Raw genomic sequence first — 21,161 nt, 5'->3', positions numbered from 1 at the left:
GCAGCCTCGGGGTTGTGTCTTCTCATGAGTGTCAAAGCTGATGGAAACAGATGAGAACTCCAAGATAGGTCAGGCCTAGTCCAGGCCTGGACAGGGTTTGGAGCAACCTGGGATAGTGGAAGGTGTCCCTGCCCATGGCAGGGGGTAGAATGAGATGAGCTTTAATGTCCCTTCCAACCCAAACCATCCTGGGATTCCCCGGGACGAGCCGAGCAGGTGGGATGTCTCCTGCCTCCAGACTCCAAGCCTCGCGCAGTGTTGTGGTTTGAAGCACAGAGTAAGTCGGTGTTTTGGTTAAACCGGAGGTGTGTGCTTTATTAAATCCTGGCAGTCGTCTCTGTGTGGGTGTCCAGGGTTAATCCCTGCACATCCTTTGAGGGTGATGGTGCCTCACTGTGCCTTACGGCGCTGTTTGTGACAGAAAACAGCCGTGACGGAGAAAAGGTGTTTGTGCCTCTCCTCGCTGGACGCGTTTTATGCAGAACTCCAAGGGCCGAGGGAAAACGCCAGCTCGGCGATGCTCTGCTGCCCTCGAGCGGGCGCGTTAGAAACATCCCGCTCCCCTCTCCCCACCTGCGCTGAACCGCCGCCTTAAAACTCAAAAAAAGCCCTTTGTAATCAGGTTTTTAAGGGGTTTCCACAGCCTACGGAGGGCGAGGGGACACAGTCAGAGCTCCCCCTGAGGAGCGGAGGGCGGGGCTTTCACCGGGGGCGGGGCCTCATCGAGGGCGGGGGTTCATTGAGGGCGTGGCCTTCACCCCCAGGTGAGCACTCGGGGGCGTGGCCTTCGCCTCACGGGCGAGGAGGCCTCACCTGAGGGCGGAGGGGGCGGGGCTTAACCGCAAGGTCAGCGGCATGGGGGCGTGGCCTCGTAGGGGGCGTGGTCGCAACCCAATACGTGGGCGTGGCTTTTCCCCGAGGAGGCAGCGCGGGGGCGGGGTCTCAGACCGGGGGGGCGCGGCCTGCCAGTCACGGGAGTGTGGCCAAAGCTCAGGGGCGTGGTCTTCTCAGGGGCGCGGTCTCAGTAGCGGGCGTGTCCTGTGTGCCGTCGGGCGCGTGCGCGGCCCAGCGTGCGCGTCACTTCCCGTGCGGGCGGAGTTGTGGCCGCGGACGGTCCGGTCGGGGCGGCGGCGGCGGGAGAGGGAGTGGGAACGGGAACGGGAACGGGAACGTGAGCGGCGGGACGGGACGATGAGCGACAGCGGGGAGCAGAACTACGGCGAGCGGGTAATACGCGGAGCCCGAGCGCGCTGCGCGGCCGGGCCCCATCCCTTCCCTTTTAACCCCTTTCCTCCAGGCGGCATGGCCGCCCCCGCGTCCCCCCCTCCCCGTGTCCCCCGTATCCCGCTGGCGGGCGGGCGAGGCGGCGGCGGTGCTGGGGGGGCCGCTCCCCGCGCGCCCCGCGTGAGGCGCCCGGCGCCATCTTGGGCCGGGACCGCGCGCCCGGGAGGGACAAAATGGCGGCCCCGGGCCCTGAGGGGCCCCTCGCCTTCCGTCCCGCCCCTGAGCAGCGGCAATCCTGCGCTCCTCTCTCCGGAGTCGCCTTCCAGCCCGCTCTTGGAGCTACTTTCTGAGTTATCTGCCTTTTGCTGCCTGTCGCCTGTAACAACAGCTCTGCTCCTGCCTCACATCCGGGTGGCTCGGGCTCTTATTTAAACGTAATAGTCGAAGGCAACCCCCTCGCTTTGTGAAACCTGCAGCAGATATTCTTTCAAACCTCACAGTTACTCTTAAGATCTCACTGTCTGGATGGGTTTTGTACTAATACCGAAGTAGACGAGTTGCTAAGCCTCAGGTTTGTGATGCACATTTGCAGTACGGATGACCTCTTTAACAGTTAGTTGCTTTTTATTTAGTGGATCAGCCTTGTTTTCCTTTGAATTGGGGTCAGTACTTTGTTTGGGGGATTTTTTCAGCATAATTCTAACTTCTTTACTCACTGCAGCATCGGAGGGAGCTGTGGAGGTGATGAGTTAAATTCTAAACTGGAGGCGACAAAAAATATTAAAGAATGTAGTAATCCTGAGCACTTAGGATTCCTTAGAATATGGCTTTTTCATACTAATTCAGTATAATAAGGTGTGATGCAGGAGTGTTTCTACTTCAAGGCAGGTGAGGTTGGAAAAATTTGGTCTCCAGGAAGTTAAAAATGGGAATGAATGGTGAAAGACAGGGATTGGGGAACAGAGTTGTGCTACCCCCAGTGTTCTTCTTTGATGTGTTCGTGTCACTGGTGTGTTTTATTTGCTCAAGGTGGGTATTTGGGTGTCAGGGTTTTTTAAAGTTGCTTTTTTAATTGTTGTGCAAGTCGGACTGGAAACCAGTTTAATCTTAAAAAAGTTTACCAGGATAACCTGCATTGTGTTTTTGGTCAGAATGAGCGGAAATGTTAAAACTTCTGTAGCGAAGTCTTTGTGAAACATCATTGTGCAGGGTTTTGGGGCAGGAACTGCTCTCTTGCTGCTTTTCTATATTTTTATTTAAAACAAAAATACATAAACCCTGTGCAGGCAGTTTTTGCCGAGGCTGAAAATGAGTTTTGTCTGAACTTTTGTGATTTTTAAATAGATGAATTGTATGCAGTGGACATGTTTGTAAAGCTAAAACCAACGACCTCCAGGCCTGCTGTTCCAGACTGGAGCAGGGATTGGCTTTCCTAATGCTATTGCCACTGTTATTTAGGAATTTTTTTTGCATATTTAAGGCTTTTATTTTACTGAGTCAGTGGCTTTTCTGCTTTTCCCAGCTGAAGCCTCTGCAGAGTAGAGTCAGTGTTTGGGTAAATAATCTGGGATGGGACTTTACAAGTGTCTGTAAAGCTGTTTCAGGCCAGGAATTGTGCTACTGAAAATGTGTTCCTGCTCTCTCCCTTGCAGTAGTATTCCTGCAATCAGTCAGATCTGGGGATTCAATCAGCTGGATCTTTTTTTATCCCATTTCCAGCTGCATTGGTTTGCAGGCTGACTGGATTGAGTCCTCATGGGGATGAAGGAGAAATTCCAGGTGCTTTTGCCACTAAGGGGATTTGGTATTTCAGCAGCAACACAAACTTAAATTGGCTTCTATGTGAGTTTTATAAAGAAAAACATGAAAGAAGGAAAAAAAACCCCACTTAAAGTCTCTTTTACAGCTTATGCTCCATAGTGGGAAACTTTTTGACTGAAGAAAGTAAATTATTAAATGCCACCAATACTTCAAATACTGGAATGTGCTTCAAATACTGTCACTGTGCTGCAATGCCAGGGTTTTCCAAGTTTGTTTTGTTTTTAATTGAAATTGTTCTCACGGAGTTTCATGGGATTCAGGCTTGGAGGGGTTGGGAAAAGTCAAGTTAAATGGAAACATAGAGTCTCATCTTATGAATTAGTTAATTCTGATAGTGATGGGTTGATTTGTGATCAGAAACTTCAGTAGGAGTCAGGGCTTTATTTGTATGTATTTTTTTTTGTCAGAGTGACTTGCATGGTGTAAATGCTCGATTTACAGATAACTTAAAAGGTATTTAAATCATATATTTTAAAAAACGGTGACTTTTATTACTAAATTGTGGAAGAGGGAGGTCTGGGGAGGCAGTTTGAGAAAGTTAGAGACAAGCTGATAGCTCCATGCCTCCAAAAGGATGGATGGATCATTCCCTGTGTTCCTCCTTCACCAGCTGGCACTTGATCTGACCTCTTGGGGGGCTGGTTCAGTACCCAAAGCTGTCAGAAAATTATTTGGGGTTTGCTGCTGGGTTAATTCCCTGCCAGCCTGGGGCACTGAAGGAGCCCCCAGGGTCAGCACAGGTGGTGGGAGGAAGCTCTACCCTGATTTTGCAAGAGAGGCAAAAGCTGTTGTTTTTTTGTTGGCTCAGTTGCTAAATTCCATAGTGGAGAGGTTGAGGAATGTGAAGTCAGCACAGACACACCTTGGAGAAATGGGCTGCAGATCTGATGTGACATGTGAGGCTGCACCTTTCTCTAGGAAAGTGGAAATACATAAGTTTGTAGGAATCTTTGATTATAAAAACCCTAATACTTTTATTTCTCTATCTTATATTATTGACTGAAATCTGTACCTTGCATCCCTGTGAGGAAAAACTGGATCTGAGAAGTGCAAAGAACTCATGGCCATCACAGGCCTTCCAGCTGCTTCTGCCCATGGAAACCTTTCCTACCTCCTGCCCCCCAAATTATCCTGCTCCTGGAGCACTGTAACATTCTTTATGAATGTCCTTAGAGCTGCTCAAAATACCATCCCTGCAGTATCACACTTTGGTTTTAATGTGCCTAAAGTCTGGAAAGAATCACTTGGAAACCACAAGCCTAAACTTCAGGGCTTCCACCTGAATTCCAGTAATGCCTGAGGAAGGGGAAGAACTGTTGGTAAAGATCAAGGGATTTGGTGGGATTTTAAATTCACACTGGACAGACTTGAGGCTAGAAAAAAAGAAAAGATCATTTAGTAGTGGCACCAGTCTCAATCTGCTGACCAGCAGTGCTGGAATATAGGCAGGATAAAGAAGGATCTTTCTTCCCTCTTTCAGATGGCATCACAGGAGACAATTTGGCATTTTTAAATAACTTAAAGTTCACAGAGGGAAAGAGCAAAAAGTAGGAAAATAAAATATAAAGGACAACAAAACCAGATAGGAGAAACGCCAATTTTAGTGAGCTGTGGGAGTGACTGGTGTGAACCCTCAGGGGTAACGGGGTGTAAACTAAGTTTGGAGTGCTGCACACTCCTGGTTCATGGAATTTTGGGTAGGGAGGATTTCCTGGGGTTTGGAGGTGGGAAGGGTGACGACTTGGGAAATTTTGGGGGGTTTTACTGGTCCTAGTGATGTCCGGAGCAGGTGAGGTGCAATGAATTCCTTCGAGGCTGGAATAAAGAAGTGGCATAATCCTGTAAAATGTGGTGGATTGGGGATAATCTAGAAACCAAATGTAGATGTTTAAAAACTGGGAAATGCTGTGAAGTCCAAAGGAGCTGGATGAAAATAAACCAGCAGTTCAGTTTTCTGATTTGAGAGATAGTTGTCCTAAGGATTTTTCTTCCCAAGTTTCTGCTGCCCTGTCCAGATACCACATCAATGTTAACATAATACAGCAAATATTGCCTGGAAAACCTACCAAATAAATGAAGATTCACCAATTCTCTCCTGATTCTTCAAAGCTTTTGACTTCTAAAAGTTCTGCAAAGGGCTTGGGGTGTATTTCTGGGCAAACTGCTCCCTGCTTCCCTCTCATCCTGCATTTCTCCTGTCCTTTCCAACCTCAGTGCCCCTGTATTTGGACATGGCTCCTTCTGTCTTGCCCAGATTACCTTTTGTGAATTGAAGTATTTTTCCTCACAGGAAGAACTGCTTAGTTTTGGGTTTTAACTCTTCTTGAATCTTGCTTTGTCTAACTTTTTAGGAGTTATGGCTTCTTGTGGCTAAATTAATACATTAACTCAGAACTCATCTCTGTGGACTGTTTCCTTTTGAAGGTAGTAATGAATTCAGGTTAAATCTGCAAATTGTAACTTTAATTACTTCTCAGTGTTTGCCTTGCCCTTTGCAGGTCAGTATATGGGGCAGCTGTAGTTTAGAACAAAACCTTAAAAATTTCAACAAAGAGTATGGCCTTGACAACTTTGGGTAATTTCTGTTGCTCTTGGAATTAATTGAAAATCTATCCTCTAAGTCACTCCCCCCTCCCCCCATATTGTATGGTTGGGAATTGTAAGGAGCTAAAATTTGGGTTAAGTTGTATGGAAGTGGTTTAAGCCTGATTAATTTTGAGTTAGCAAATGAATTTTTGAATGATTCCTGTTTAATTAGTGTTCAAGTTTGAGGTGTTGCACAGCTAAAACAAGGGATTTTTGACAAAAATCTGATACTGTGGTGTCATTAATGATCATTCTTCATCACAATTTACTCTAAATCTAGAATTATTTTTTAGGAAGAAGTAGAATTTTTGCTGAATTTTAAATTTTCTCCAATACCTTGAAATTAAGAATACCTCCTAGTGTGTTCCAGTGCTCAAGGCATGTGACTGAAGCTAAGCATTACACTGATCTAAAGATAAAAATATATAAGTTGAAACTGCTAATTAGGTTATCTCAGTACCAAAGAAGATTACCAGTAGATAACAGAGCAGGTGGGGTGTGGTTCCAGAGCACTGTTGGAATGTGGGGCGTTTTTGGGTGGTGGAAAACGCTGATTCCCATGGAAGCACAAACCCCGGGTGTGTGACCCCACGTGTGTAACCCCCCCGGGTGTGTGACCCCCCCAGTGTGTAACCACGGGTGTGTGACCCCCGGGTGTGTAACCACGGGTGTGTAACCCCCCATTGTGTAACCACGGGTGTGTAACCCCCCATTGTGTAACCACGGGTGTGTGACCCCCCCCCGGGTGTGTGACCCCCCCCGGGTGTGTGACCCCCCCCCCGGGTGTGTGACCCCCCCCCGGGTGTGTGACCCCCCCCGGGTGTGTGACCCCCCTCGGGTGTGTGACCCCTCGGGTGTGTGACCCCCCCGGGTGTGTGACCCCAGTGTGCAGGCAGCCGGGGGTGTGTGTGCTCACAAACCTTCCCCTCAGGTGCAGGATGGCCCCGAGTTCAGGCAGTTGTAGCTCACTGAAGGCCCAACCACGCTGTGCTTTCGAAGCACTTCGGGCAGTGGCCGCAGCAGGACCTTCCTGCACTCACTTCTTGTGGAGTTTGTCTCAGTATGTGGCTGATAGTGCAAACTGTTTTGAGTTTCCTGGTGCTACAATTCCTTAGGAGGTACTCAGCTGATCCAGTTGCACTTGCTATATTAAATACAGGCATAAATAGCAAATTCAGTTGCTTAGTGTTAAGTTAAACTGAGTTGACTGAACCTGTTGATAAAATCGTAGGGCTTTGGTAGATTCAATCCTTAAACTGCATTTATAGTAAAAGTCCACAGCACATTTTTTTTTCTAGTTTCAGTTTTGGCACTAGATTTTATCCTGGAGTTCTTAAATATTCTTCATCCTGTTCTTTTTCTATTAAGGTTAATGTTGAAGAAGGAAAATGCGGAAGTCGCCATTTGACAAGTTTTATAAATGAGAATTATTTGAAGCTCAGGAATAAGTGAAGCTGAAATTTGAAAAAAAAGAAAGTGAATGCATGCTAATTATCAGACCAGAAGTCCCACTTGTAGAATATTGAGCAATTTGTGTGAAGTGGGGAAGATGAAAGAAGTCAGAATTTGAAACGGAAGAATGAAGAAAAGGAATAAAAATGAAGTTAAGATAAGAAGTAATCTGGAATCTGAAAGCACTACGCTAAGTAATTACTAGTCTGTTTATGTGTCCCTGTATATTTTGCTAAACATGCATGCATTATCTGTTTAATAGCAAAAGTACATGCAGGGTAAAGAAGTGTCTACCAGGGAAAAAAAAAAAAACCTCCTTAACAATCTAGGCAGTGCTAATCCAACTGCCCGGACACGTAGCAATGAATATTTCCATTGATTTCACTGGAGCTTGTTTGCAGCCCGTAGGTAAACGAGGAATTGTGTCCAAATTAGGCTTTCAATATCTGCGTGCAGGAATCCCGCTCTGCTTCCAGAAGCGGAAGTGCTCATGGGTCTGGCAAGTCGGGGAGACACACCCCTGCAAGATCTCGCTCTAAGGAGGATTCCAGGCGCTCCAGGTCAAAATCTAGATCCAGGTCTGAATCCAGGTGAGTTGGCTTCTTTTACCTCTTCCTCCTCTTCACAACTCAGGTGGTTACATCCAAGGTGACGTCCAACTCAACCGGTTCTGCTCCCACAGTTACCAGGGATCTGTGGCCGTGGAATGCAGAGGGGCGTCAGTGGTCTCAGGATTGGTATTTTTGCAGCTTTTTCCAAGAGTCAGCTACACAGGAGGTAGTCAGCTCTGTAGGTTTGTATCCCTTCTGACCCACTTTGGAAGTGCCTCTTGGAATATTGAGTTGTTTCTGAGCAGGGAGTGGTAGGAACTTTTTAGAATTGCCCAGTTTAGGTCACATTACGTTTTCTCATGGTGTTCCTGGAGTGGGCAATGAAAAACAGTTGCAGAGATAACAGTCTGACCTTTTAAATACTTTAACTTGAAAATTAACAGGCTAGGGAGCTTTAACTATTAGAAAGCTTTCCAAACTCCCGAAGAGAGTTGCAAGAAAGTAACCTGCTCATTGTATTTGTTACATAGCAGCACAAACACGCCCTGTGAACGTGCCTTTTGCACTGTATCACCTCTCCTTGCACTCAGCGGGGTGCAGAGTTCCTCCTAAAAGAGCTGATGGTTGAGTGCTGACTGCAGAAATGAAGGTGTTGATGGTTTTTTTTACTCATTTGTAGGCATTCAGGTTAAATAAAGTGGGGTTTAGCAGAGGGGGTTCCACTTGAGCTGTTCACAACTTACTTTTTTTATGTGAACAAGCAGGGAATTGCCAAAGCCTGGGGGAAGGATGGTGACACTGGGAGATTCTGTGCTATTAGCAATCACAAATACTGTGTTAGATCTTGCAAGATCAAAGTGAAAGGCTTTTGTGAGAAGGAAAATGACTGGGAGGTTTTGACAGCAGAAGAACGAGGTTTATTGTCCAATTCAGGCACAGTCACAAACGTGAAATCATGCACTTGGCAGTCCCTGGAGTGCAGGAACAAATGTGTCAAATTAAATTAATAAACACTTGGTGGAGTAGCACCGTAGGAGAGGATGGGATTGGAGGGACCTCTGGAAGTGCCAGCAGTGAGAGAGGGATAGGGCAGATCAGGAAGGGTCTAGTCCCAGATCCTGCCCAAGGCAGAGTCAGCTCTGGGCTAGACTGTGCTCTCAGGCCTTTGTCCAGCTGGGGTTTGAAAACCTCGGGGGGTGGAGGCTGCAAAACATGCCTGGGGAACCTTCTGATTTTATAATAAAGTCAGGATTCCAACCAGCATGTCCTTCTGCCCCTTAATCCATGACCCCAGGGATTCCATACCCATGTTTCCCACTTGCAGAATAACCATCATACTGAGTAAGAGTGCAATCACAAATTGTATAAAATTCTGGAGAAGCAAATACAAGATCTAGAATTCACAAGAGACCTTGCAAATCATTTACTTTTACAAGAAATCAGTCTTTAATACCCTGGCAACTGACTTTATAATTTCTGATGACCAAAAGTAGCAGTTTATGACTACTATGGCTTCCTGAGCATTTAACAGCTGTCTTGAAGATGCCTATGGCTGGAAATACTGGAATTGTAGAGCAGGGTTAGTGTTCTTTAGCAGGTTTGGGTGGAATTGTGTCAAGGCACATATTTAGAAACGTTGTATCTTAATCTCTCTTCAGTGCTGTCACACCTTGGGATGTGGTCAGGGGCACATCATTTAAATCTGGCTCTCCCCAGAGAAATAACCCTGTGAGAACTTTCATATTTCTTGGTAGTTTCTGTTGCAAATGTATTTTTGAGTTACCAGCTTGGTAAATTAAACTTTGATTTGGGAACCAACCTGTGTCCTGGTGTTTTTATCAGTTGGGGTGTGGATCTATCTGATTTTAAAATCTGCTTTTATTGAAGCGTGCAGCTTGTTATCTTTGGCTGGACCGTTGTGGTACCTGGAATATCAACTCTGTGTTTACCTTAATTATTTTTTTTCCTGTATCTGGCTGAAACGTGGCTGTGTGCATGTGTGCAACTTCATTTATTATTATTAATATTTCAGTCTCTTTTTTTTTTTTTTTTTACTGTCTTCCTAGCTTCAGGGAAGTTCTCTTTTTTTTCTTTTTTGGTAAACTTTCTGTTGCCAAAAATAATATTTTCGTTCTAAATACATAGTTAGAAGTGCTGTAATGGGATATGCTGTAGTAATTTCTCCTGGGCATGGATATATATTTCAAGTTGAGCTTATCTGGCTCACTGCTGGTGAGGTTGGAGGTGTTTTTTCAGGAGATCTATCCTGCAGTTTGGCTGTCTGGTGACAAGTGGGGAGAAATCCTGGCTGTGAAGAAGCTGTTAAATGCTCAGGAGTAGAAACCAGTTCAGGTTCAGAGCTTCATTTGTGCCTGTGTGGTGGTGCTGTGGAACTGGAGGAAGGACATCTAAGACACAAGAACCTAAAAATCAACAATTTCTGACTTAGATCCATTGACTGTTAAACTGTTAGCTGCACTTCTTAGCCTTGCAGGGATTTTTCTTGGGAGTGGTGTGGAATGCAGGTTATTCAGTGCAGCCATCACAGGGCAGGGGCAGGCAGAGTATCCCAGTGGAAGTGCCTGCCTAGCTTTTCCCCTAGGATTGGCTGTTTTGGGAGGGCTGAGGGTCTGGGAGAAGGAATGGAAGTGTTCCAGAACCTCATGTCCACAGAGCTTATGCTGTGAGAAAACATTCCTGGGGAGGGGAAAAAATCAGTGAGCAGTTGCACCTTTGTCTAAAGACACTTGGAGTGTGAACATGTCAACATAGATGAACAACTAGTGTTAAATAACTGCTGAAATACCAGCAGGTAAAGGAGCTACTGCAGCTTAATTCCTGCAGATTGTGTTGAGCTCTGTTTCAGGGCTGTTTGCCAGACTTTAAAGGTGTATTTATTTTTCAGTGCCCCCTCTGCAGTGGTGCAGGCCTAATGTTAAACCATACTCCTGTTCCCTTTATCTGATAAGTGTTAAAAGACAGCCACCCCACCTGTTTTTAACTAAACTCTGAATATTCTAAGCAATACTGTGTCAAACCAAGAGAGCCTTGTTAAAGGAAGTTAAAAGCTGAGTAAAATCAAGGAGAGGCTCCTGCAGGAATCTTAACAGTGAATATTTAACAGTCCTTGTGAGTAGTGACTAAATTGATTATAAGTGAAGCGTGTGGGGCTGCAGGACTTTGGAAAATGAGCTGTTTGTGACTCTGATGTATTTTTGGAGGGTTAAAACCCCCAAACCAAGCCAACACTGTACCTTTGTCCCCTCAGATCTAGATCGAGGAGGAGTTCCCGCAGACACTACACGCGGTCCCGCTCCCGGTCCCGCTCCCACAGGAGATCCAGGAGCAGGTCGTACAGTCGGGACTATCGGCGCCGGCACAGCCACAGCCACTCCCCCATGTCGACTCGGAGGCGTCACATTGGAAACAGGGTATGTGTGCTCAGGAGCGGCTCCCAGTGCTGGGCACAGCCTGCAGTCCCCCAGCCTGCTGGTTTGTGCTGTACCCCGAGAACACAAAGGGTTTCTGTGAAAGGAGGCTTGTGTTCCTCTGGCTTTGATGTGACGGTGTCTCCATTAGCCCAGCCCAGATCTCAGCCCCATCTTTGTTTTATCTTGAAACCCTGACAGTCACAACCTGCACTGCAAATACAACCTGTTTCATTCTGATCTCTCTCTGTCCCTCCCTTTAGGCAAATCCTGACCCAAACTGTTGTCTCGGGGTGTTTGGGCTGAGCCTCTACACCACAGAAAGGGATCTGAGAGAAGTGTTCTCCAAGTACGGGCCCATTGCCGATGTTTCCATCGTGTACGATCAGCAGTCCCGGCGGTCCAGGGGGTTCGCCTTCGTGTACTTCGAGAACGTGGAGGATGCCAAGGAAGTAGGTTGGGGGCTGGGGAATGTTTGTGGGCTCTCACTTGCACAGGTGTTTATTCTGTCACCTGGGCAAGCTCAGGGCCTGAAAAATGCTTGGCATCTTAGAATCATGGAATTTGGGCTTGTGAGTGCTACAGAATGAACAGGGAATTCTGTACTCACCCAGTGTAGAATGCTACACCGGTGCCAGCCTTGCAGAGCTGTGTGCTTATGGGCTGGAACCAGGCTTATATTCTGCATAAATCCCACTCCTGAAACTCTCCAGTGTCTTCTGTTCCACATCTGGCATGAAGGCTTCCACGTGGATGCTTTGGATGTGGGTCCTGCTACTTGGCAGAAAAAAACCCAAACCAAAATTGTTTTGAGTTCTTCAATTCAGATTTACTTATGACTCTGATATCATTATATTCGTGGTTATGGTTATTTTTAGGGGTGTATTGGAGGAGAGAAAACACTTAAATCAGCATAACAGTGCTCTTTGTTAACTGCTGAATTATTTGCTGCTTCTTGTGTACTGGAGTAGTTGCATCTCCCTACATCAGCATGTTCAAAGATTCCTCTTAATCTTATTAAGAGGCACTGCAACACTTGTTAAATTATGTTCCTTTCAGGCTTTTAATGGCTTTTAAATTACATTTTCAGGGGTTACTGATGTTTAAGTCCAGATGGTCTTATGGCTTATGTTCAGTGTTATACAGAAAGTGTGAGTCAGACCTGGCTCCAAACTGAGTCTTTTTAGGACTTAACTTTAACACTTAGAGCAATGGTTAGAAATCTGTGTTGGTACCAAAGTTCATGCCCACAGCTGATGGTATTTTATCATTCCTTAGGCAAAGGAACGTGCCAATGGAATGGAGCTGGATGGAAGAAGGATCCGGGTAGACTTCTCCATAACAAAAAGACCTCACACGCCTACCCCTGGAATCTACATGGGAAGACCCACTTAGTAAGTGACCTGTGTGGGGATTTTTTTTTGCAAACCAGGATTAATTGCCTTGTGTTTTATAGGAATTGTTCTGTTTCCCCTTTAAGACACCTGGTTCTGAGTGGTCTTTTTTTGGTTTATCAGCCTTTTGCCTCAGCCATCACTACTGCATCTCTTTCCAGCTCTTTAGATTCAAAAAGTCTACAGTACATGTTGTTTTTTTTTTTAATTTCTAAATTATTTTAAGCTTTGTAAGCTCAGGTTTTCAAGAGTGAATGAGCAAATGCTGGTGGAGCAGCTGTGTGGCTCCATTAATATTTGGGATTAGCAGTTCGCCCTGTCCACACAGTACACTTTTGACTTCCAGTTTCCAAGAGTGTAAACTGTTTTCCCAAGTCATTCCCCAGTTGATTTCCCAAGACTTTCAGCTCACTGGTGGTTATGCTGATGTAGTGTTGAGACTGCAGGTTATTTTTGTAATCAGAAAGTTCATTCAAAAGGCGTTTGCTCAGAGTTCAGAGTGAATGAAGAGCAGTCACAGAATGGAATTCCTCCTGTGCCTGTGATACCAAAAGGTGAAGAGGTTGCAGGCCAGAGAGGAAAGGACCTGGCTGAAAGTTCAAGCGTTTAAAAAGCAATTTTAAGTAGTTTAAGTAGTTCTGTTCCTACCTACATTGGTCTTTTCAGCTGTGACGGTGGGAGGTAATAACATAACCCAGTTTAAATAATATGAACTTAGCTGACTGCAAACCATGTGAATGTTTAATATCTGATAAAATACAACCCTCTCTCCCTCCTCAGTGGCAGCTCCCGACGACGAGATTACTATGACAGAGGGTACGACCGAGGGTACGACGACAGGGACTATTACAGCAGGTCATACAGGTGAGGGGCTCTGGGGGATTCCACTGCTTTGGAAACTTCTACTTTCTCAGCTACCTGCACAGGCATCAGGCAGTTCATCCTACATAAGTATGACAGAAGAGTTTTGCACTCACTGTCATTCTGGAACCTTCCTGTGAAATCGTCACCAAAATGACAAATCACGTCGGTCACACTGAGAAATACTTTGTAGTGTTTAACTCATGCTGTGATTTAGTCCATAATGTCTTCTGGGTCTGCATTAAGTGTGTTTTCTGTACTCTGATTTTAGAAGAATCTTTGGTTGGTTCATCTGTTAGCACTGAGATGGTGCAGATCTGATATTTGAGTTGGGATTACAGTGCCAGCTTAGATATTGAGCACAGTGTAGTACACAAAAAGAAATTGCAGTGCTCCCCAGTATCTCCCACTGATAATTATGGTACCTCAAATGTTGCCAAAAATAAGGAGTTGGGGATTGTAACAGACCTGTTCTCTACTGGACATTTGCATTTAAAAAGCTTTTTTAACATACCTCTTCAGGTTGGATATATGTGTAAACAAGTTTGGGGTGTAATTGGTGCTAGTGATGGAGAAGTTTGTCCTCTGCATTTTCCAGAATGTTCCCTGTGGAATCCTCACAATTTCTGGGACGCTCTTAAGCTGGACACAAATTCAGGAGTTTATTTTTTCTGCCTGCAATCAGCAAGCATTCCTGTAATTGCAGAATTGTGTAGTAGTGCTTCCCAGTGGTTTGCAAAGCTTTAATGCCTCTGCAATAGGTGGATTTAGGATTGTTCCCTGATGACAGCCATGTATTCATGGAAATAGCTGGATTCTTTGCCACCACTGGTGTGTAGCTTTCAGATGTGGTAGAAGGCTCTTGGATCAATCATCTAGTTTGTTTTGGAGCACGAGGTGCAGGAGCTTGCTTGGGATAGTTAAAACTTCACGTCACTCTATGTGCTAAAAGTAATTAACCAAAGTACTGGAGCAGCTCACGAGGGTCTTGGGGCACAGGAAGGATGTACAGCATAGTCTGGTGCTACACAGGCTGTTAAATGGTGCTTCCAGCTTGCTTCTCCCACTTCTCTTGGTTTTGTATGGCATTCTGATGTGAATATCAGAATAAAGACACCTAAGGACAGCCAAAGATATGGCTCTGCAGTGGTTGGTGAGAGTTTTGCACCATCTGTCTTGCACTTCTTCCGAGCTCAGATTTCCTCATTGTCTCAGGAAGGGTCAGTCGGGGTGTGCTGGTTGTCCTTGAGATCTGTTGCTTGTGTGCTCTTCAGGTGTCATTTATTCCTTGGTTAGATGTGGCAGGAGCCCAGATGTGCAGTGCTGAAGGGGTTCCTTTTCATTCCTGACCAGTGGTCAGGTGTTTGTGAGGTGTCACCAGAAACCGTCACTGGGTCAGGAGCTGCAGCCCGGGACAGTGACCTGCTCTGAGGAAGGTGTCCCTGCCCATGGCAGGGGGTGGAGCAAAGTGGCCTTTAAGGTCCCTTCCAGCCCAAACCATTCCATGATTCCAGGAATATGGAGCCACAAACGCCTCATGTGTGGCTGCTTTAAAAATATCAGGATCTGCTACTCTCTCGTCCTGGCTGTGTGAGGGAGAGTGAGAGAGAGAGAAGTGTTGGGGTGTCGTGAGTGCTTCCCTGAGGAAGGGAGGCTTGGAATTGTTGAAGATGCAGTGAAGCATAGCATACCCCACCCTAAAAATTGAATTACTAACAATTCCTTTGCCTTCCCTGCCCTCTGTGAAAATAAAGCCTTAAGGGAAATACAGTGTCAGATGGGAATTGTCCTGTTAAAACTTTAACTTCTCCTCATTTCCATGGGAGGCTTAATTTTGCCTGGAAAAGTATCTGTAAGCTAAAGACTAACCTTAAAACCAGTCACCAAACCACAACTGGAGAAGACTTTAAAGTTGATTTAGTCTCCTTCTGGTAACGCTTTGCTGATCTAAGTCTGAGGAGGTACTAGTCCAACCACTTAATATTAAATGCAATAATAAGTTGTTTCTGTTCTACCTCAGCTGTTGTTTAAATGTGACTGAAGTGTGAAAATATTGGAGTGTGGGGTTTTTTCCTGCCTCCACCTTGGAATCAACATTTGTCCTCAGGGTAGTGAGTTGATCTTGCTACTTTAAAACAAATTATTAACTCAAAGGGCCTGCCTTAAATGGGTAAAAATGAACACAGCGAAGTAATTCAGCATCATCCAGTGTAGGAACCAATGTTTTCTTGTCTTGACATCATTTTCTTACCCTTGATGATGTTTTTTGCTTGTACAATGAACTTCTTGTTTATTTTTTAAATTCTTAAAAGTCGTTCTGCTTTTGTTTTCACAGAGGAGGAGGCGGCGGTGGAGGAGGAGGCTGGAGAGCTGTTCAGGACAGGGATCAGTTTTACAGGTATTTACTGGATTAGTGGAACTGGGCAAGGAAACACAAAACTTGGGAGTGCCTGGATTGGAGGGGTTTGGGGTGGGTTGGCTGTAGCAGCGACTGCAAGTCAAATAAATCTTCATCTTGGACAAATAATTCAGATTAAAAGCTAAGGTGGATTTATTTGTCTTGCCCTTCTTGTTTAGGATGCATCTGACTTGAAACTAAAGTGACATGTGGGCAAATTGTGAGTGCAAGAGGTTGTATTTGTTGTAAGAGTAAAAAATAATATTAGACCTGGTATTAGAAAATCCACATCTTCACTGTGTTACCCACTGGAAATGTTGATCAGCTCTTCCTGTGCTCATTAGTTTTCCCAAGTGCATTCCCAAGCCCAGGGTGGGGTTAGAGGTATCCACATAAAGCTGGGTTTAACAAAGGGATTGTTTGTGTCCCCCCTGTCCCAGGAGGAGGTCACCGTCCCCATACTACAGCCGAGGGGGCTACAGATCCCGGTCCAGATCCCGATCCTACTCACCTCGTAAGTACCCATGGAATCCTGCAGTGGGTTGGGTTGGAAGGGACCCTAAAGCTCATCTTGTTCCCCCTGCCATGGGCAGGGACACCTTCCATAGACTCCAAGCCCTGTCCAAACTGGCCTGGCCTAATCTCAGAGTTCACATCTCAAAAGCAAATTTCCCCTTTCCCTGAAGGTCTTTTGAGCTTTTGTGTCCATAAGGATTGACTTCAGCGTGGTTTCTTTATTGAACCACAGTTCCTTTTGAAGGAACTGAGCAACAGGCAACCTTGAGCACAGAGCAGATATTTAGTTTGGAGAAAATAAACAAGATAACAGTACTTGTTTTGAAGCTGAGGTCCTGTCCCTTCCTCCAGAACTCTCTTAAAGCAGGAGTTTGGTTACCTCCAGGACATGAGGCTCTGGAATTTGATGCAGGTTTGAAGGGGGGCAGTGAGCTTTAGTTCCAAATCTCTCAATCCTTGAAGTCTGACAGTGTGTTTTACTGTGTTTGTTTTCTCTTCCAGGTCGCTATTAAAGCATGACACGGAATTTCTAGCTACAGCCTTTGAGTTGAAATTGCAAGTTTGTGGACAATATTTTTTTATTGTCTCCTCTGTTTAACCAAGTGACAGTGCCTAGTGAATTAGGTGACTTTGACACCTTTTATGAGGACGACTTCTGTGGTGTTCAGTGCTGTTTCATCCTGCGTATTTGTGTAGTTGGTGCTTTGTTTTCACTTGTGTTTTGAAAGGAGTATGTTTTGCATGTATTTTTTTAGTCTCCATTTTGACTCCTGAAGGGTTTCTATTGTAAAGACAAAAACCGTGCAGTTAGTTTTTTCTACTGATTCCAAGTTACTCCCAAGATCCAAACCTGTGTAAAATGCTTTCCGAAAGTGACAAGTAAAACAAAAACAAGTTTGGTTTTTTCTTTTCCTACTTATTTTTGCCAAGAAAACAAAATCCTTCAGGTAATCCCAGGGCAGGTGCTGTCCATTCCTTTCAGGATCAGCCAGTCCTTTGGTGTCCCACGGAAAAAATTGTAGTTAAAGTGCTTCTCAAGTCCATTTCTCACTTCTGAAATCAGCTCTGAATCCCTCACTTGGGAATCTGTGCAGTTGGATCTGTGAGCTAATTACTTTTTAATCTTGTGTTGGAGGAGCTTTCCACACTGGTTCATCATGAGAATGTGGGGTTATTGTCTAGAAATAACACTATAGTCATTTCTGGACTCAAAAATGATGCTCCCTGTGGATGTAGGGTAGAAAATCCTTTTCCTGTTTGCTCTCACGAGGAGTTTGATAAATCACGTGGAGCAGGGGACTGAAGGAATAGGCCCTGCCTGCTGCAGCTGCCTGGAGAGGAGGTGACCAACAACAGCACACCAGGTGTCAGGGATTTACAAATTATCCAGGTATTTGTAAAAAATTCCCTGTCTTTACTTGTCCTGAGTGGACAATGGGATCAGGGCAGTGATTATTTTTAACTGTCTAAGCAATAACGGCCCATCCAGGACTGAGTTGTTGCTCCTGTTGACACATTCCTTGGAATGTGTCACATGGTTCCTGTGCTGAGAGTGTCCCAAATCCGGATGCCAGATCCCTGCTCAATGTGAGCATTGCAGGCCATGGTGCTCTATGGATCATGGAATCATTTATGTTGGAAAAGCTCTCTAAGACCATCGAGTCCAGCCATCCCCAGCACTGCCAAGGCCACACTGACCCATGTCCCCAAGTGCCATATGGCTTAAATCCCTCCAGGGATGGGGACTCCACCAGTGCCCTGGGCAGCTGTGCCAATACTTGACAGCCCTTTCCAGGAAGAAATTCCTCCTGATGTCCAACCTGACCTTCCCCTGGCACAACCTGAGGCCGTTTCCCCTTGTCCTGTCCCTTGTTCCCTGGGAGCAGAGCTCGACCCCCCCCAGCTCCCCCCTCCTGCCAGGGAGTTGGGGAGAATGAGAAGGTCCCCCCTGAGCCCCCCCAGCTCCCTCAGCCCCTCCTGCTGCTCCAGCCCCTTCTCTGGGCACACTCCAGCCCCTCAGTGTCCTTGTCATAAAGGCCAGGGAAGGCTTGGATCCGGATGCAGACAAGCCAGAAGAACTCGTGGTCGTGTCCATGGGAGGCAGTGCTGAGGTGCGCCCCAAAATCCGCGTTAAAGCTGTTCCTGGGCTTTGGGAAGCAGCTGCTGCAGCCCTGCCACAGCAGAGCCTTTCGTGCAGTGCTTCCTGCTGCTGAATCATTCCGAGGGCTCCGTGTGCAGGGTGAGCCCCGCTCAGCCGCTCCTGGGTGTAGTGTTGCCCCGTGACGCGGCTGACAGGCTGCTGTGGTATGTGATGAGCTGGAAACCACGGCTGGGGCTCCGCCAGGAGCCAGGCAGGAATTATCCGTGGGGAAGGGGGTAAGTGAATCCTGACCCCCAGCCTGGATCTCCCCGGGGCAGGGAGGAGTCCTCTGCCAGAGCAGCATCTGCTGGCTGGATGTGACAGGCTGTGCCCTTTCCTGACCCGCTTTCCCGTCAGGAGCAGGACAAATACAAACCTTTGGAGCACGTGGAGGGGAAAAAGGAAACCAGGAGATGTTTGTGCCACTGGTCTTTCTCCACATGTGCAGGTGGAATTTCCTCTGGAGCAGTTTAGGCCTCTCCCAGCACGGGAGATGCTCCTGTCCCTGTGCAGCCCTGTGGCACCTCCTCACTTTCCCTGGACACGAGGATCCCTGTCAGGATCGTGCAGCTCGAGGGAGCTGCGGAGCACCAGGGCAGTTGTGGGTCTAAAAATCCCATTTTTCCTTGCAGCTCCTCCATTTGGGTTCAGGGGATTTATTTTGCAGCTCATGTTTTGGCTCCAGCAAATCTATCACACGCAAGGCAAATGCTCCCATCCCACCAGAGCTGCTTTGGAGCTGCGAGAAGCTGATCCTTTAATTTTCCTGCTCGGATACAAAGAGTCCAGCTCCACAGGGCATTCCTAGGTATCCATCTCTGGCCTTCGCTCCACCACCTCAGTCCCACACATCTATACCTTGCAGGTCCCCTTGAGTGAGTCAGCACAACTGTTGGGAAGCCTGTTGGGAAGGAGCTCCTGGTCCATCATTCCCATAGTTCTGTCTCGCTCACACTCGGCCCCTGTGCAGGTGTAATTAACACAGTCCCAGTCCTTAATTTAATGACCCAGCCACGGCAGTGCCTCCACCTCGGCATTCCCGACTGTTACAGACCTGGAAGCTTCCAAAATCCAGTGAGTAGCTGGAAGATTTTCACTCGTGTCCCAGCAAAGGGTGAGTAAAACGATTCCCAAAGGGCTTGAAAATCATGGATGTGTTTTCCAGCCAAATTGTGAATTGTTTTCCCAGCTCCGCTGTTCCTGAGGGATAACCCCACCTGCCGAAGTGGGCTGGTCCCAGCCCAGTCCTTGATGCTCTTCCCTCACCTCTGCAGCAGCTGCGAGGTTTCCAAAAGCCAAAACACACATTCCAGACAGTTCATCCACACCAGATTAGTGGGAATTTGGGATCTGCCTCGTGCCTTGCCCAGGGTGGTGAAGGACGGGTAGGAGCCCCCCCGGCAGCACGCTCTGCTCCCACTCCGTGTCATGGAACACACTTGGGAAAACAAACCAAGCCCTTTTGGAAAGGAAAAGGGTTAATTTTTAGGACAGGGTTTATTGGGAGTTGTTTTAGGCGTTTCCTGTCCTGTGTAGTCTCTGCAGCCCCATGGAGCAATGAGCAGCTGTATCCCACCTTGTTCCCAATCCTGACAGGACATGGGTGGGATGAAGCTTTCCTGAGATTCTCTGTGTGATGAATGAGTGAAAAATATCCTTAAGGATTCAGGGAAAATAGATCAGAGAGCTGAGGCGGGTTCCTCCTGAGCCAGGTCACTGAGCTTTTCCTGCTGGATAACCACAGCCTTCTGGGGTAACTTCTGGAGCCACCATCCTTCCTGCTGGCTCCAGGCAGGATCCTCCCTCCCCACTCTGTCCTGTTCCCAACATCCTCTGTGGATGTGGGATCCATGGAGGGATCCAACACAGGTGCCCCAGCCAGGACCTCCCCAAAATCAAAGGAGCCCAACCAATGCCCTGAGTGTGCATCCCAGTAAGACCAGTCCACCAGAAAAGGGAGATGAAACCTCACGGATCCCAACCTGCTTGCTCTGAGACAGGCTTTCCAAAGGCTTGGGATAAAATGGAGCTGTGGGCCAGCCAGAGCTTGGAGGAGACTCAGGAACCCCTCGGGGCAGCCCCGGGGTGGATGTGGGAGTCCCAGATGTTCGTCCAACCTCCAGCCGAGGAACGGCACCTCCTTCTCTTCCCATGTTCAATCAACCAAACACTCCGTTTTTTTCCTAGTTTCTCTTTTTTCAAGGCAGCCCTTCACAGGGACCAGGTTATCCTGCCCTTCTCCAGACTAAACAAATCCTCCTTCAACCTCTTGTGTTTTTCTGCCCATTTTATCGGTCTCGCTGCCACATTCCAGACTCGTTCCATGCCAGCGTCCCTTTCTAGAGAGGAATGATCTCTCCTGCAGGGCTGCCCTCAGAAGATGCCTTTCCCTTTCCTGCTGGATCCTGCACTGCTTTTAGGACCATTTACTGCCTCTCGAACTATTTTGTAGCAGTGCTCTGAAATCTTCCTCCCCGAAGCACGAACTCCCCTTGAGCATCACAATCAGAGCAAGAGCGATCCCCCAAAACTCTGGGGAAGAGAGCACCAGCTCCGTAGGTTTGGGAAAACCTCTGGGGAAGGTTGTTGAGCTCTTTCTGCACAGCCAAAACTCGGGGGCAGGGGGGATGAGCTCATGCCGGTGCCTGCAGGAGACTCCTCTGATACATCCAGCTCCAGAAGCTGGAGTGAGGAGTCATAAGTAGGTATTGGATCCCGTGGGCACTAATTAATCCTGAAGCCTCGTATTTCTCCTGCTGCTTCCCAGTGGCAGTGACCTCACGCGATGAA

The 21,161-nt window shown here is 46.9% G+C and overlaps 1 protein-coding gene across 6 annotated transcripts; it reads left to right on the top strand.

Moving 5' to 3' along the window:
- The first annotated feature begins 1,079 nt into the window (after positions 1 to 1,079).
- Positions 1,080 to 17,128, top strand: TRA2B (transformer 2 beta homolog). 6 transcript variants are annotated; one of them, XM_051781806.1, is made up of 9 exons: positions 1,080 to 1,227; positions 7,540 to 7,673; positions 10,903 to 11,065; positions 11,326 to 11,514; positions 12,341 to 12,456; positions 13,237 to 13,320; positions 15,653 to 15,715; positions 16,156 to 16,229; positions 16,733 to 17,128. In XM_051781806.1, exons 1-9 carry the CDS (start codon positions 1,192 to 1,194, stop codon positions 16,741 to 16,743), a joined length of 870 nt encoding a protein of 289 aa, XP_051637766.1. In that variant the 5' UTR covers positions 1,080 to 1,191; the 3' UTR covers positions 16,744 to 17,128. The 6 variants fall into 6 exon arrangements, with proteins under 6 accessions (XP_051637766.1, XP_051637767.1, XP_051637772.1 ...); XM_051781807.1 differs by having other exon boundaries at positions 1,094 to 1,227; positions 7,000 to 7,673; XM_051781811.1 differs by having other exon boundaries at positions 1,159 to 1,227; positions 7,485 to 7,673.
- The last annotated feature ends 4,033 nt before the right edge of the window (positions 17,129 to 21,161 follow it).

This window comes from Manacus candei, unplaced genomic scaffold (genome assembly GCF_025592945.1).
Source record: "Manacus candei isolate 608988 ecotype Guabito, Panama unplaced genomic scaffold, ASM2559294v1 h1tg000015l, whole genome shotgun sequence".
Classification (NCBI taxonomy): Eukaryota; Metazoa; Chordata; class Aves; order Passeriformes; family Pipridae; genus Manacus; species Manacus candei.
Note: the sequence above shows the minus strand (reverse complement) of the source record. Positions and strands in the feature narration are given on the sequence as shown.

What these genes read in the sequence shown, in the direction of transcription:
- TRA2B (XM_051781806.1), top strand. Translation starts at nt 1,192, where the DNA reads ATGAGCGACAGCGGGGAGCAGAACTACGGCGAGCGG. An exon ending in TACATGGGAAGACCCACTTA is followed by an intron (nt 12,457 to 13,236) that starts GTAAGTGACCTG and finishes CTCCCTCCTCAG; the next exon opens with TGGCAGCTCCCGACGACGAG. An exon ending in TATTACAGCAGGTCATACAG is followed by an intron (nt 13,321 to 15,652) that starts GTGAGGGGCTCT and finishes TTGTTTTCACAG; the next exon opens with AGGAGGAGGCGGCGGTGGAG.